Source organism: Camponotus vicinus, unplaced genomic scaffold, assembly GCF_025532165.1.
Source record: "Camponotus vicinus isolate PSW18456_S1 unplaced genomic scaffold, iyCamVici1.0 SCAF_14, whole genome shotgun sequence".
NCBI lineage: Eukaryota > Metazoa > Arthropoda > Insecta > Hymenoptera > Formicidae > Camponotus > Camponotus vicinus.
The window spans coordinates 1,824,853-1,840,800 of record NW_028141950.1 but is presented as its reverse complement, the minus strand read 5'-3'; the positions used below and the strand labels follow the sequence as shown (position 1 = coordinate 1,840,800).

Below are 15,948 nucleotides of genomic sequence, written 5' to 3'. Positions count from 1 at the left end.
CTAATAACGATTCGATCGATCCATTTTTCACAAGTAGCTATTTCCGCAACATATATATAGAGATAATTGGCATGCATTTTACAGGTCATATCTGTAATTAATTCGATATCGTGATAATATCGACAGCGTTATCGGCGATAATTATTAGATATAAAGGCTAACATGATTAACTAAATTAATATAATTATAGATATAAAGACAGATTCTTCGCTCCCCTTGGTTTCGGCGACTAATTTAATCAAGGCTAACTAGATTTCATAATATTATATAATGCAAATGTATTATTTTTTTTTAATGTGAAACGGATAAAATAAAATTTGTGTCACATTTAATTTTCAAAGACTCGAAAGAAATAACTCCGGATGGAGGGGGGAACAATGAAAATCTCACAATTATTCCAAGAGGGGTGCGCGGCATCTATTAAAGAGAGAGAGAGAGAGAGACGGAATAGGTTGAATCGGTGCCTAAAATATTCTCAGTCGATCCGAAAACGGTTTCGTGCAAACTCAACCGCTCGGCGACGGGTAAAATTCGCACGTTTACGCATACACGACGACGGTCCACGGTCTACGGTCTAGGGCGCGGAGGGGGAGGCGAAGGCGGCGGCGGCGGCGGCGGCGGCGCCGTAAGCGAGTCGTCGCGGCACCTCGCGGCGTCCGGTGGCGAACAGCGAGAATCGCGCGATTTTGCAGCGACGTCCGGGGGTTGGTCCCATCCTATCCGAGGTGTCGTACGTACCGTACGTACGTACGTGCGGCGGCGGCGGCACGCTTTTGTTCCTCACACGCGAGTGCTGCGGGAGACGCGAGAGACAGGAGCGGCATAACACGGAGCGTTACGAGCGAGCCACCACCGCCAGGAGGAGGAGGAGAAGGAGAGGAAGGTGGAGAGGAATCGAGGGAGCGAGAGAGGGAGTAAGAGGAACCGCGTCGGAAAGCGTTGGTACACGCGGTGTCGCGAAAAATGGCGAAGACGTTTCGCGCGGTGGAGGTCTCGACTCTGTCAAACAATGGACAGTCCACGCCAAAGTACAACAAACCGGTCATGCTCAATATCAATTACGACCCGCAGGGCCTCAGCGTCGAGCTTGTCTCAGGTACGGACGCGGCTAGGGATCCGAGGGCTCGGGGTCGTTTTCTCGGCGTCGACGGCCCGCACCGTCTCTCGGCGACGCGGCTGATCGATCACGCGATCGCGGCCCATCCGGGCGACATAACCACACTTACCGTCGACTGCTTTTTTTCTCGCCCCTCTGCTGGGCGAGATCGCGCCCAGCCGTTTCGCGGCCACGGTCGATCGCCGACCGACGTCGCTCTTGGTTCGGGTGATCGGGAAAGGTCGCCTGTCGAAACGCGAAAGATGCTCCTAACTCGTGTCTTGGTCTTTTCTTTCTTCTCCCTTTCGTTTTTTTCATTATTTATCTTTCATTGTTTAAAACACTTGAATGAAAAATTGCAATGATAGGTAGAGTTCTATCGTTGACGTGCTACGTGATACCGATGTTATTGTTATACTTTATAGAGGTGAGATGACATTACTTGAATAGGCAAATGATACTTAAAATGTATAAATCATTGAGTTGCATCTGTTGTTTTCATCGGAGACATATATTATCCTGATGATATTGCTTTTTAAGACTATATTTTTATGTTTTATCAATATAGTTGTTTGTATTTTTCTCTTTGATATATGCAATAAGAACCAGAATGAAAAGATAACGCTTACGTATGTTAATAAATATTCAACATTCTTTTTAGGAGACGTTAGCAGCAAGGAAAAAACAAGTCTGTTGGAATTTCCAGTGACTCCTAGTACTGAATGTTCTCGCGTATCATCTCGAAGTTATGTTTTTACACTCGATACAGATAGCTTACTCATTACATTTGCTAATGAAGCAGGTGAGATGATAATTTTGCATCTCAAACATCTTGCGTTAAGCTTTCAAATATTACAAATGAACATTACCATGAAAACGTGTGTTTTTGTTCCAATAATATCTTCTATAAAAGTATCCGTGAGAAAGAAACTTTCAGTAGATATATATATTTGATCCACAGATTCTCGCAACTTTCATTCGCACATAGTAAAACTCAAGGTAGGAAAGGGTATATCGGCATTTAACGAGAGGACGGAAGAATCCTCGGCGATGCAATATTTTCAATTCTATGGCTATCTGTCGCAACAACAAAATATGATGCAGGATTATATTAGGACTAGTACATACCAACGAGCGATCCTTGGAAACTTGTCTGATTTCAAGGATAAGGTTGTACTAGATGTAGGCGCTGGTTCTGGTATATTATCATTTTTTGCTATACAAGCCGGTGCTAAAAAAGTGTATGCGGTAGAAGCAAGCAATATGGCAAACCATGCTGAGCTGTTAGTTGCGGCTAATAATTTGTCGGATAAAATAATAGTCATAGCTGGAAAAATAGAAGAGATCGACTTACCCGAGCGTGTGGACTGTATAGTGAGTGAGCCTATGGGATACATGTTATATAATGAAAGAATGCTTGAAACTTACTTGCATGCAAAGAAGTGGTTAGTTCCAGGTAAGCACTTAAAGATATAATTTGCTTTTCTTCTGCTGATTTTTTCTATCTTTTTTTTTAATTAAGTTATTTTTATCCATAGGCGGGAGAATGTTTCCTTCTAGAGGTGATCTGCACATCGCGCCTTTTTCCGATGAAAATCTCTATATGGAACAATTTAATAAGGCCAATTTTTGGTATCAGACATGTTTCCATGGAGTAGATCTCTCTGCCATGAGAAATAACGCTATTAAAGAATACTTTAGGCAGCCGATTGTCGATACTTTTGATATTAGAATATGTATGGCGAAATCGGTGAGGCACATAGTAGACTTCCAAACAGCTGATGAGACTGATTTACATAAAATAGGTATGAAATACAAATATTGAAAAGTACATTGAAAAAATAAATTATATAAAGAGTACAATGAAACATTGCTAATGTTCTGCAAAATCGTATTTCCTTCAGAAATAGATGTCGATTTTCATATACTGGAGAGTGGTACATGTCATGGTCTAGCTTTTTGGTTCGATGTAGCATTCATCGGATCCACGCAACAAGTTTGGTTAAGTACAGCTCCTACAGAACCTCTTACACACTGGTATCAAGTACGCTGCCTGCTAGAAAATCCATTATTTTGTAAAAGTGGACAACTACTCTCTGGAAAAGTCATTCTTATAGCAAATAAAAGGTAAATAGAGTCTCCTATCAATTCCACTTCTATAGTTCCACCTGTCTTCAGTTTCTAATATCTTGCAAATTTATTTCCATACATTTGTTTTCACTAGTCAGAAATGTATTTCTATATGTATCTACATATTTTACTATTATTATATATATACGTTATATTTCAGACAATCCTATGATGTAACCATAGAACTGAAGCTTGAAGGAACAAATATGGAAAGCAGTAGCAACACCTTAGACTTGAAAAATCCTTACTTCCGATATACAGGCGCTGCAGCGCAACCACCTCCTGGTTTAAATAACACTTCACCTAGTGAATCTTATTGGACAACTTTGGACGCGCAAGGTGCTCGACAAGCGGTGAATATGGTCAATGGAATGTCCGTTAATGGTCTTGGTGAAGTCTCAATGGACACAAGTGCGACCGTAAATCCAAATAATTTGCTGGCAATAGGTAAGGTTTGGTTTGACTCTTCAGTGTATCATTACATGTATTGAACGTACCGTGTGCGAAATATATATAATATTGTAATCGACGTCCTTGCCACATGCATCACGCCCAAGAAATTTTGATTCCCTAATGTCCGATTTTTGTAGAAAATATATTTATAAAATCTTGTGTCACAAAATATATATATGAAGGATGCCTATATGATCGCGCATTGAATGATCGCTTCTCGGTCCGTATATTCTATACATATATATATATATATATATATATTTACTATATATTTAAAATATAGACTAAACAAAAACATTTTAGAAATAATAAATAATTATCTTCGCAATTGGAGACATTCTAAAGTTTAATATTGCTCAACATTTATAATATTTTGTCTCTACCGTTTTCTATATCATATTATATCATAGATTTTATGTAATATCTTGTTATACAAGAACTTATAATTCTTTTTCTAAACATTATTTTATGTCATTTGATTAAAATTTTATATTTTCTATATGGCTCCTTCTATATAAGTGTACCATTAAAATTGGCATGAAATATAGTAGTTTGTAAATATTTTATTAAAACTTTTATGTAGTGATGTACACATAAAAGTGCTTTGAAGACTGTTTTTATTAGGTATTGTTTTTCTTTGAAAATTGTAAAGCAAAAAGCTCTTGGATAATGATTACAATTATAGTTTGAAATGGAATTTATCAGCAGAAAAGATTGAATATAAGTCACTTTTGATTTTTATACGCTAATATTATTCCAATTACAGATGTTTGTATATTGTTAATTACATAAATGTCAAATTATTTGTCGAACTTTTTTATTGTGATGGTACTTACAGAATGGATTCATATATTTTATTACTGTACATCATGGGAGATATTTGTACAAAGAAGAAAAAGTTCCTTGTGATTGTTCTAATTTATACATATTTTGTAGAATTTGACTCGTGTAAATAAACTTGTTTTTAGTAGTATGGGTTTATATAAATATTTAATTATCTACTCTAATCCCATTTATAAAAATTGAGTTTATATTTTTTTCTATCTAATTTTTAGATATAAAATAGCTACAATTGTTCTTTATTTATTTAATATAATTAATAAACCTATACAAATGACAGAAAAATACTTCTTGTTGAGTACCAATAATAGATTATTTTAATATTTATATAAATTCTCTCAAGTAAATTTATTTTATCTTTAGATGTCTGTAACAGTTTTAATTTTTTATTTGAGCTTATGTGATGCTTTAAATACATATGTAACTTCTTTTTGAATTGTTTCTTTAAATAACAATCTTTACTAGATAAAAATTCAATAAGAAGTACATTAGTTTATTTTAAATATATTTGTGTAAATATATTTTGCTCAAACTTTTTAATAAATGATTTGTATATATACTTATATACATCTTTTATTCTCTCAATAATTAAAGCATATATATATATATATATATATATATATATATATATATATATATATATGTGTGTGTGTGTGTGTGACTTATAATAATATAATTGTATGATTTTTTATAACAGGAGGGCAACCGAATATTCATCCTGGTTCCATCTCGAGTACGGGACGAGGTCGTGTAGGAGGTACAGCCACGAGCACACAAGCGGCACAATTGATAGGCGGTGGAATAACTCCAAACATGTTTACATCACCCGCTACTGTAAGTACAGCTTAAATATTGATATTTTGTGCACAGACTTACCGTGTACAAGTTACTGTGAGCAAAAGGAGAGCATTTTTTAAAATAATGTTCTGAACAAAATGATACACAAGCATGAAACGACTGTTGCGCTGAAAATTTTTACTAGTTTTACTATCTAGTTTGCTACATATTAATTAAATAATTGACGTGAGAGACGGAAACTAAAGCAATACGTCTGCTTGCGTGACTTTCGCGCTACAGCTTGGTGTTACTTTCCAGCAATCGCTGGTCCTCGGCAACTCTTCTCATTATCCAGTGAATCCCAGCCTGATGATCGGTGACTATGTGACTCCTGGGAACGGTTTATCTCCGCAAGTATATCGGCAATGATCTACGGCGAAATCGTTTCTCGCCGAGTATTGCCGCAAAGTAAAACAGTTACAAAACGATCGTAATAGTTGTAGCAGTATTGGAAACAATGGCAACAACAGTAAGCAAAGCCGCAAACTGGTATTTAGCTCCCCGGCCAGTAAACTTCGACTCTCGTCTGCCGTACGGATTTTAAGTACCGTCGACTTGGCCAATTTTAATCCAGACTTTGGTCACAATAACGTCGCTTATTCAAGTAAAAGTACAGTTAGACATGGGTTTGCGTTGGATTGGAATCCCGTAAGAAATAATAGGTCTCAATGGGAGGCACGTTGGAAAAGACTGCGAGCCGTCCTCTCGTAGTTGTCATTAATTAATGATACATAATTAGTTTCATTGGCTGTTCCATTTGGTCATCATTCGGAAAAGGTAGAGAAAAAGAGAAAGAATCTTCCAGATCGACGTGCATGCTTGCCAAATATACCCACATGAAAATATAATATTTTTTAATGACAATACAGTGTCGTCGCTCTATAGTATAGGCATCACTATATTTTACAAAGTTTTGACATAAAACTACGAAACGCGAATAATTTATAACGAAAGAGAGAATGATCGCGAATTGTTGCGATTTCTTTGTTTTAATTTGGTGAATTGAAATAATGATTTATAGAATCTACTAAGCATTCAAAGACAGGGGCATATTTTACTAAGCTGCGACGTTGGCTTGGTTGAGTTTCGATATCAAGCGACTTTTACACAAGTTTTTTAGAATAGGCAAACAATGTTTCGAGAACATTTTGAGAAGTGCAAAGAGCAATAATACATTAGGCGTACATTGTAGAGCACTCTGTGGCATTACCTGTTATTATTCAGCTATTTCTTGCTCTTGTTTTAATCAACGTGTCTTTATTACGTTAGCATGACAATACATGAGAAAGTACAACTTTTTATGAGTATTAGTTATTACATTTCAGTCACCAGTGTAATCCACATCGAGGTATTTTAATTGTTTAATAGGTATGTGTGTGCGATAATTACTCATTTATTGATTATGTTTTCATAGGTAAATTGTATATATCTAAATGTATAACACAGATAGGGATACTTCATCTAGAAAGAGGAAACAATTGATCAAATCACGAAATCGTCCTAAATTATGAATACAACAATATAGTTATGTCATAGTGTGTAAATGTGTAATTGCAGATTCGTACAAATGTATTACACATTGAAAGAATTACTCGAATGAAATCTTATAGTTTTATATAAGATGATCTGTGTGTGTAATTTATAAGATATAACTTTGCGTTACACTTAATTTTTTTTTATATATTTTGTAGTCGCGAGAAATGTCTGTTTTAAAAGATTCTCATCAAGCTTTTCTTTTTTTTTTTCTTTTTTTTTCTTCAAAAAAGCACGTGTACTTTAATACGCGCATTTGTAAAGCTACGTAATTTAAAAATTAAAACCGATATGTATGACATATTTTTTCTTCCTACCACAGCTAATTAATAATTTCTGTATCAAATTTTGTAATAAAAAAAATTGGTAGTGCCATTTTTGCATTAAATTTTAACATCACTTTTACGTATAATAAAGTAACAGATATTAAAATCTTTGAAAATAGACACTTTTTGCTTGGATGATCTGTACACGTAATAAGTGATGTTCGGAAATTTGTATGTTCTGTAGCTATAATAATATTATGAAGTAAAGCAAAAATATACGGCCATAATGGCTTCTTATTATCTTAATCCTTTCCACTCATTGATACAGCAATGTAAAATTTAGTTATTGATAAGTGTAAATTGTGTATTTCGCTTAATATATATGCAAAGATAATTTTATTTAAAAAGATAATTTTTTTGCTAAAATTATGTTTGAGAGAAAATTCATTGACTATATTTTTATTACAATTTCTTTTAATTAAGCTGATAACATAAATTTGAGTGTAAAGGGTTAAATTGCAGATATTAAACTACTTAACTACAATCTCTCATATATAAAGCAAAATGTTGGGATATATGTATATATATATATATATATATATATATATATATACATATATATATATACATACATACATATATAGTATAATTAAGGATTTTTTATTATATTATATATGTATTTATTATTATACAATAAATGTATGAGAGATATTCAATCAATCGCGATAACGTGTATAGAATCTGCTGTACATACATATACATTCTCAAATAATTTTTACATATGTATTGTTTAATTATGTATAAGATGGTTGATTGGAAACAGAACACTTGAATAAAAATTCTGCCAAATTTGAAGATTGTAAAAATAAATATTACGAACATTATTTGGTCTAGTACATCAAAAGTTTCGTCGTATTTCATTTGTGTAAAATATTGTGGATTGATTGGAAGTATTTGGAACTATCCAAATCGTCTAGTCATACATTTGAATCGTGATTAAAGGATTTGGACAGCTTTTCTCTTCAAATGTAGAATAGTTATTCTCACACACAAGTGTGTTCTGTTTCTGATATAAATTATCTTGTAATAATATTACCGTAGAGATCTCAAGGACTCTTTCAAGTCTTATTAGGTCTTAAGCAAGTTACGTTTTGTTTGTTATCTCTGCACATATACTTGCCATCTAATTCCGATAACACCTCCTAGTTATCTCATCGCCGTGAATATGATTATTTTCAAACAGCAGCTTCTTGAGTGTTACCTTCATAGGTTTTCCCTCGAAACTCTTCGAGCGAGATGAGTCACGCGCGATTCGCGTAACGCACTTGGAATCGAAGCTAATTTGTACTTACTTTTCTCTACAGAACTTTTTCCTTTCTTTGCGCGCATACCTCTGAGAGGTGTAAATAAACGCGCGGCTATTTCTCGATGAAGTATTCTGGAAGAGATGTATCATATACGCTTGTTAAATGCGCGCCTCGACACATACACAAACCAATACCAATCTCGTAACAGGCATTCCACAAGTGCTACTAATATTGCATGGTTTGTTGTAATTAATATAAGGGCCTGCTTCTTCCATCGTTTCTTTGGGATAATAGCATCGAAAGCAAAATTTAGAATGTAACTTGATTTGTCTCTCTCCTTTTTTTTTACATATCACTGTCAAAAAATTGAGGATCTAATTGCGAACACCATCAAACATCCACTCATGTATCTAGATATTGTTTTCGATGCAATTCTAATTGATGTGAATGTGTGCGTTTTTCTTTTTGTATCGTTAGTATATCGAATATATAAGACTGCTACACCGCTCGGAAAAGCATATTGACGCGATATTACATATCTCATCCCAGTTATATCTGTGTTACGATTTTTGTCGTCTCGTGTTTTTAATGTCATTCTTTATACCGTCTCAAGCTTTCAACATCTCACGCAATGTTCCGCCAACAAGTGTCTTCTCTTTTCAAATCTCAAAGAGTCGTTCGTCACAATTGGATATCTTGTCGATTATTAAACTGGGGCATAACTTTGTTATCTCTCTCTCATTCACATGCGTGTGTTTTCGGGCGGTATGTTCGAGTATTAAATAGTTCAGCAGTGTTATATAGAAATTTGTGCGTTTCAACGACTGAAAACTATATAAGAGATATCTCAGGTAGTTATTAACGAGCTCTCGAAGGATGCCTTTACTGCGCGCTAAGTCTGGATTTTATTTGACAAAGTTACTTGGCTATTCGGCATCACGATGAAGATACAGATTTTACGTTTACGATTCGTACCCCGGTAAAGCGTAAGAGGATGGTTTTACGAAAACATTGTATAATCGCATAAAATCAGAATTATACAAATATAATCTATAGTGTAATTGTGTAGTAAAATTGATCGGTCATGTGTTTAAGATAAGTTTTTCTCGAATTGATTGTTTCCTTGTCATACCTGTGAGACTTTTTATTCACGTGACAATTTTCTAACGCTATCTTTATAATTTCAACAATTAACGAGTATCTTTCTGAATATTTCTAAATAATTTTAATCAAAATTTGAGAAGCAGCTAATTTTACTTTACATTTACAGATTATTCAGTCTTTCATGAATGTAGTAAAGAAATATGTCGTTTATCATGTATTTATGCATGCAAAGTTTTACGATACAGGTGGAAAGACAAATAATTGATCACCAAAAATTGTAGTACTTACGTAACAGGATTACAGTAAAGCAGAAAAACATCATTCTAAACATCACATCATTAATATGTTATATTTATTGTAAATACGATAATATTTTTGCAGCAGCTCTCTGTAACTCTTCTCTACCGCTTTTTTGTAAAAATTTTTTTTCTGTGCTATGTATACAACTCTAAAATAGCTTCTGATTTAATGCAGACGAGTTCAATGAACTCATAACGCTTATATTTATAATATCATAATTTTAATAAATTTCTTCTTCAATCACAATAATTTATTGTCAATTATTAGAATATTAATTTTGCGTGTAACAGATAATAAAATGGCGTATTTCAATTTTAATTTAATTCAAATGCAATTGTATTACGCTGAATTGCGAGGCACATAATTACAAATAATATAAGTTTGGGCGATAAATTATTTGATTTTGAAGAAGTTGACGATGTCACGCGACAAGTTTTGGGTATTTTTCTCTTTCCCAGAGAGTCTCATTTTTAATAAAAATATTTCAACGAATTGTCTAGTATATACAAATGTATTTTATGTGATCATTAAACCCTTTTACAATTAAGAAATCTGCCAATTACAATTCTTTTATATTTACACATTTTACATATTTCATTTTATAATTACACATTGTTATCTATAATATTATTATGAAATAATTGTGTTTTGTATCAAAATAAGTAATTAAAGAATAATATTGCAGAAAAAGATGAGACATATATGTACATGTAACGCGACTTTATTATATTATTATATGTCTGATTTTATATATTACAGACCATTATCAGTTTTTATTCTTACAAAAATACTATTATGTTTAAAAACATAAAAAGTATATACACATATATAAAAGTATATATTTAAATTATAATAAATACGAAGTAAAAAAATTATAATACGTAGATTTTCGAGATATTGTATCGCGTTAAATGAATAATTCTGTCTATCGGAATTTAAATCATAATAATTCTCTTGAGAATTATTTGATAATGTTACGTAATTGTATTAATTTGCTCTTAGAGGACATTATATATTAAACATTTCTACAAATGTACGATATACATTGTTTCTTGTACATCGGACAAATTTTCGCTCTCATATAATTCTTCATTATATTTACTTTCCATTCCAGTCGAAGATTACGTGGGCAATTAGCAGATATACTGTTATTGTTACGGTACTTGTTATCATGATGGGAAATCCTACCCTGCAATATATCAAGATAACGGATCTTTAGTCTTTAATTGAGATTTTAATGATGAGAATTTTTTGAGAAAAACGCGGTGACATCTTTTATTAGTAATAAATATTTTACCGCGATCTTACTTACTTGAAGAATTGCATGAAACTAAATTTGTAGCCGTGTTGCTCCGCGACACCCATGCAAACAACGTTGGCAGTAGCTCCAATCAAAGTTCCATTTCCTTTAAACATAACTATTGAGCTAAACAATACTGCTATTTATTTATGTAAAAAGACTAGAAAAGTTGGCGCCTGCGTTAAAGAGCGTCAACTTACGCGACGTGATTTTATTCTCTTCTATTCTAGACCTTATTTTTTTATTCTATACGATAATTGAACAAACTAAATCGTAATAATACTCTGCGAAAAGCTCAAGATCTATATTGAAGCTTTTACATACAGGACGAATTTTGAAACTTTGGATCATTTCAAGGAGAATCATTGGAGCTAACAATAAGACTAACTTTTCTTACCTCCCATACAAGCGCCAAACGTCAATGCCCATACCAAGGGTTGCATAGGCAAGCCGAGCTCGCGATTTTGCGCGAGATTCGACGCGATTCTCACCATCATGGTAGCGAGCGGTACATTGTCAACGAGAGAGCTCGCAAAAGCCGATACCCAGAGCAATAACAGTATCGCAACTGCTAATCGAGATTCTTCATTAACCGACAGAATAAAGTTTTCGGTTTGTTTGCCGATCCAAGTGATGAGACCCATACGCGAGAGAGCCTATGGAATTTTTCAATGTGTCTTTTATCAGATATCTTTTACTCCGAATATGTGATACGAGGAAATCTACGTTGAAACTAACGTGAGAATTTTTTATAGGAGTTTTACTCTGACGTTACCTCCATGAGAACAAACAACGATGCGAAAAATAATAACGTGCTCCATTCGACGCGCGCCATGAGCCCATCGAAATCCTCGCTGTCGGCCAATATCAAAAGCAGCGAGGTACCGACTAGGGCGATCCAGCCCAGAGATAGATGCAAACGAGGCACGCTATGCAGGAAGAAAAGCGTGATGACAAAAGATAGCACAAATCCCGACTTTGCCAGCAACCACTTATCTCTGATCGGATACTGAAAACGAAAGACATGCTTGTAGACAAATACATAAATTGTCATTTCATCAACCAGAAAGATAAATTGGACAATGACAGCTTCTCTAATACATATACGATTCAGAAGCTCACTTTTTCCTGTAATTCCTCGAGCGTGGTTTTGTATTTTTCTAACGCTGCGCTTCCTGTTATCAACTTCCTCTTTAGTTGCGACAGTAAACGTTGCACTTTCTTCAACAACGTCTCCCTCACCAGATTTTCGTCCTTGCTGTAACTGGACAGACTCGCCGCTGCTCGTTGCCAAATGGCAATCATGTGTCTCAGATCCTGTGAATGAATGTAAAATGTTTAATTCACTACATATATATATTTGTGATTAGAATCGATTTTTTTTCTTTGATGTACCTGTACGTCTTGTGGCTCGTTGAATCTGAGAGCTGCGATATCTCGGAAAATATAGCGTATTTGCGCGGAAATCACGACCAACACCAGTATCACCCCGATACTCATGTGCAACGAGAATGTGCCAAAGTCGATATTCTGCGGCGATATAATTATCTGTTAATTGTCAGTTCGATCAAGAAGAAAAATGTATTCTCAAGTATAATATCATAGTAAACACTCACGGCATTTTTAACATCTTTATTGGAAGCGATGATGACATTCGGTGGATCGCCAACTGGTGTCATCGCACCTCCGATATTGGAGTAAACCACCATAGCGGTCAAGATCGGGACTGGGTTCAACTCCATCACCTCGCACAACCGGATAGTCACTGGTGTCATTAACAACACGGTCGTTACGTTGTCCAGTATCGATGACAGAAAGGCGGTAAAGAAGCATAGGGCCATAATCAATGGCCATAATTTGCCGGCGGTTATCTAACAAATGGAAATAAAATCATTTCGCGCATTGTTTCGGCTATGAACATTTTATTTTAGGCTATTAAATATATATGTTATTTTTTCTCACCTTGTAAGCGTAGACTGCTAGCCAGTCGAATATGCCGGTTTCAGCGATAATGGCTACTAGCACCATCATAGAGAACAATAGCAGTAGCGTATCCATATCTATCCAAGAAATTATTTCATCCATACGTGGTCGCTAAAGCAAGACTATTTCTTAAATTTATTTTTCAACATTTTATATCATGTACAGAAAAAAATATGTATGTATATACCTCGTTTAGAATCGCCAATATCGCAATAGACGCCATGGACGTTAACACAGCAGCCAAAGTTCTATGCACAACCTGTTTAATTGAATGTAATAAATGTAATATTAATAATATTTATAAAATTTACAGGAATGCAAATATCTCGCGATATTAATTACCTCGAAAATAATCATGACGTAGAGGCCAATTAAAAGGAAAGCGGCGTATATTATGCCGGCATCGGCATTCATCGGCGACAGATCGTAAGCCAAGGAAAACGAAAAATTTGACTCTGAATTTGTACGTAACTTGATAAACATTACACCGCGCGATAGTGCCCTGTAAACAAAGTTAAGTGAGTTGATATGTGAAATTAAAAAATATAATAATAAATAATCATCAGAGCAACGCACTCGCTATCGACGTTTATTTTAAAAGTTCTTTCCTGCTTCTGCTCAGGAAAAATGTCCCTCAAGTTTTCGGGTAGTAACGGCAAGGTCCACACGTCGCTTATGTTCTGAAATTGACAAAAATTATGTGCGACTTAATAATTAAATGATAATTTATTCAGGTGATTGATCTCTTTTTTTCTTCTCTTTCTGTTTCAGAATTGGCCAGATTGGCGTGTTCTACCGTCGTAAAACGTGAGTACGTATGCAATAATTTTTGTATAAACGCTAATTTTCTTCAGTAATGTATATAAATACCTTCAAGTTTTCCAAGTTGGCATAGGACGGATTCTCGTCTATAAGAAGTTCAAGCCATATCATTAAGTGCGTAGATAAATTCGCGTGCTGTTCGATTTTATCCGAGGGCAACAATGATCCTTCCACCGTTATGCTAATCAACTCGTTCGTAATAAACTCGCTAACTTGATAATCTGAGAAAATATTATTAAGGATATTCCAAACGAAAGGAAAATTATTTTTTATTCAATTTACGGGTGAATTTTAATTTTGCCAAATACATCTCGAATTAGACGAGACGATTTTTTAATTGAAAGGATACTCTTAGTTTGTCCGTTAGGAATGGAAAACCGATGCATTGTCTCGATCTTCACAGATTTGAACATGAGTATTATCTGCAATATGAGGAATACAAGTACAGACGCATAGTTATAAGATACAAGTACAGTCGCAAAGATAATTTTCTTACTGTAACTAGTAGCCAACAGCAGGAGAGCACGATTAACTTCGAGTAACGACGAAACGGCTTCTGCTTCTCCTGAGTGTGAATATCCTGCCCGTCCTCGTCGACGTTGCTCTGAATTGTTTGAATTTGATTTGGATCACTGCAAAATTATTATATGAATCATCGTGTTTACATTTTTCTTGAAACCAGCCGTCAATGACAAAAGATACCTGGTTTGCGTCACAGGATGCGGGCACATGTTCACAACCAGGCAGTCTTTCTTCACGCAATCCATGGATCTAGGAATATCCGTTATCGTTAGAGGTATCGTTTTGACTATACTTGCATTTTATCTCACCTCGCCTCCGCTATCCGGTCGCATTCTCTCTGGAAAACCGCCAATGTGGGATCCAGGCGAATCGTCTCCGGCAATTGACTCCAGGCGCGGAGCACATCATCGGTGATCTGTCCGAATATCATAGAACTCGAGACAGAGGAGCTAGGACTGATCGGACTGGGCACAACTTTGAGAGGATACTCGTTACGAAATTATATCAAGAAATTACGACCGAGCTATTTTATTTAATTGATTTTTTTTACGTCTTGTGTATACATTGTGTACCTGAGTTGCTACAGCTGCAGTGAGCGATCTGTTCTAAACCTGTCTTGAGAAACATCCGAGGCCTCCGCAAATCCGTTTCATCGTCACTCGTATCGTTTTGCGACATTACAACTGTTTGAAATTTTTCGTTATTGCCCTTTATTATGCGTAATTTTTTAACTGAACTAAAATGTTAGGTTTATTAAACTCGGGCATTTTATTTACGCTCAAGCCGTACACATTATGATTGTACCTTTAGGGACACGGTTCTACTGCAGATAAGATTTATCCGCCGAATTCTTAGAGGTCACTCTACTGTTTATATTTTTCTTATACGGAGATATAATCGTCGAGCTCGCAAAATTTTCATATAATAGATACAATAGAACTTGAAATGATAAATATATTAAAATATTTATTGAAGTCTTCACGCAATAGAAAAAAGAAACATGTAAAAACATAATCCGTGAAAAATCACGTGTTTTATACAAATTTGAATTTGTCTTTTTAATGTATGAATTGAAATATAAAAATTCAAACTTTATCATTACCTAAAATGTTGAGTATTTAGGAAAAAATTAAATGTGTAACTGAAAATAATTTTATTCTACAATTAATTGCAAAATAGTTTTATTTTACAATTTGAACATATAGTATCTTCATGTGTTATATGGATCAAAAATATTTTTAGTTATCCATGAATCACTTTGATACAATTGTGTAACAATCATTGACATTGACTAAATTATATAATTCAACTGTACAATATTCAGGTCTAAGAAATTGTATCGATTATGCAAAATTATTTCTAGTATATCTAATATGAATTTCTATGTGAATCAAATATGTGTCTGTATACATTCGATACACATAGAATAGCAGTCTCATAAATATTAAGTTATAC

General features: G+C 34.5%; 3 protein-coding genes across 5 annotated transcripts in view; 2 read left to right on the top strand and 1 right to left on the bottom strand.

Annotated features, from left to right (window-relative positions):
• The first annotated feature begins 656 nt into the window (after nucleotides 1-656).
• Nucleotides 657-15,602, top strand: Art4 (arginine methyltransferase 4). 3 transcript variants are annotated; one of them, XM_083088684.1, is made up of 9 exons: nucleotides 658-1,096; nucleotides 1,758-1,898; nucleotides 2,058-2,552; nucleotides 2,635-2,901; nucleotides 3,001-3,223; nucleotides 3,387-3,673; nucleotides 5,217-5,353; nucleotides 13,921-13,956; nucleotides 14,027-15,602. In XM_083088684.1, exons 1-8 carry the CDS (start codon nucleotides 964-966, stop codon nucleotides 13,951-13,953), a joined length of 1,716 nt encoding a protein of 571 aa, XP_082944810.1. In that variant the 5' UTR covers nucleotides 658-963; the 3' UTR covers nucleotides 13,954-13,956; nucleotides 14,027-15,602. The 3 variants fall into 3 exon arrangements, with proteins under 3 accessions (XP_082944808.1, XP_082944810.1, XP_082944809.1); XM_083088682.1 differs by lacking the exons at nucleotides 13,921-13,956; nucleotides 14,027-15,602 and adding an exon at nucleotides 5,597-7,179 and having other exon boundaries at nucleotides 657-1,096; XM_083088683.1 differs by lacking the exons at nucleotides 13,921-13,956; nucleotides 14,027-15,602 and adding an exon at nucleotides 5,615-7,179 and having other exon boundaries at nucleotides 659-1,096.
• Nucleotides 10,599-15,548, bottom strand: LOC145965259 (P protein). Its single transcript, XM_083088680.1, has 17 exons — nucleotides 15,066-15,548; nucleotides 14,802-14,967; nucleotides 14,674-14,742; nucleotides 14,468-14,603; nucleotides 14,321-14,393; nucleotides 14,020-14,192; nucleotides 13,726-13,829; nucleotides 13,492-13,651; nucleotides 13,337-13,408; nucleotides 13,129-13,260; nucleotides 12,783-13,037; nucleotides 12,562-12,696; nucleotides 12,289-12,483; nucleotides 11,942-12,175; nucleotides 11,564-11,822; nucleotides 11,179-11,272; nucleotides 10,599-11,055 (listed from the first exon to the last, which is right to left on the bottom strand). The coding sequence occupies exons 1-17, from the start codon at nucleotides 15,169-15,171 to the stop codon at nucleotides 10,965-10,967; spliced, it is 2,454 nt and encodes an 817-aa protein (XP_082944806.1). The 5' UTR covers nucleotides 15,172-15,548; the 3' UTR covers nucleotides 10,599-10,964.
• LOC145965257 (uncharacterized) overlaps nucleotides 13,942-15,948 on the top strand; it is a 34,357-nt gene continuing 32,350 nt past the window's right edge. Inside the window, exon 1 of the mRNA XM_083088670.1 lies at nucleotides 13,942-13,960. The gene's annotated coding sequence lies outside the window, so the exon portion shown is untranslated. The remainder of the gene's footprint in view (nucleotides 13,961-15,948) is intronic.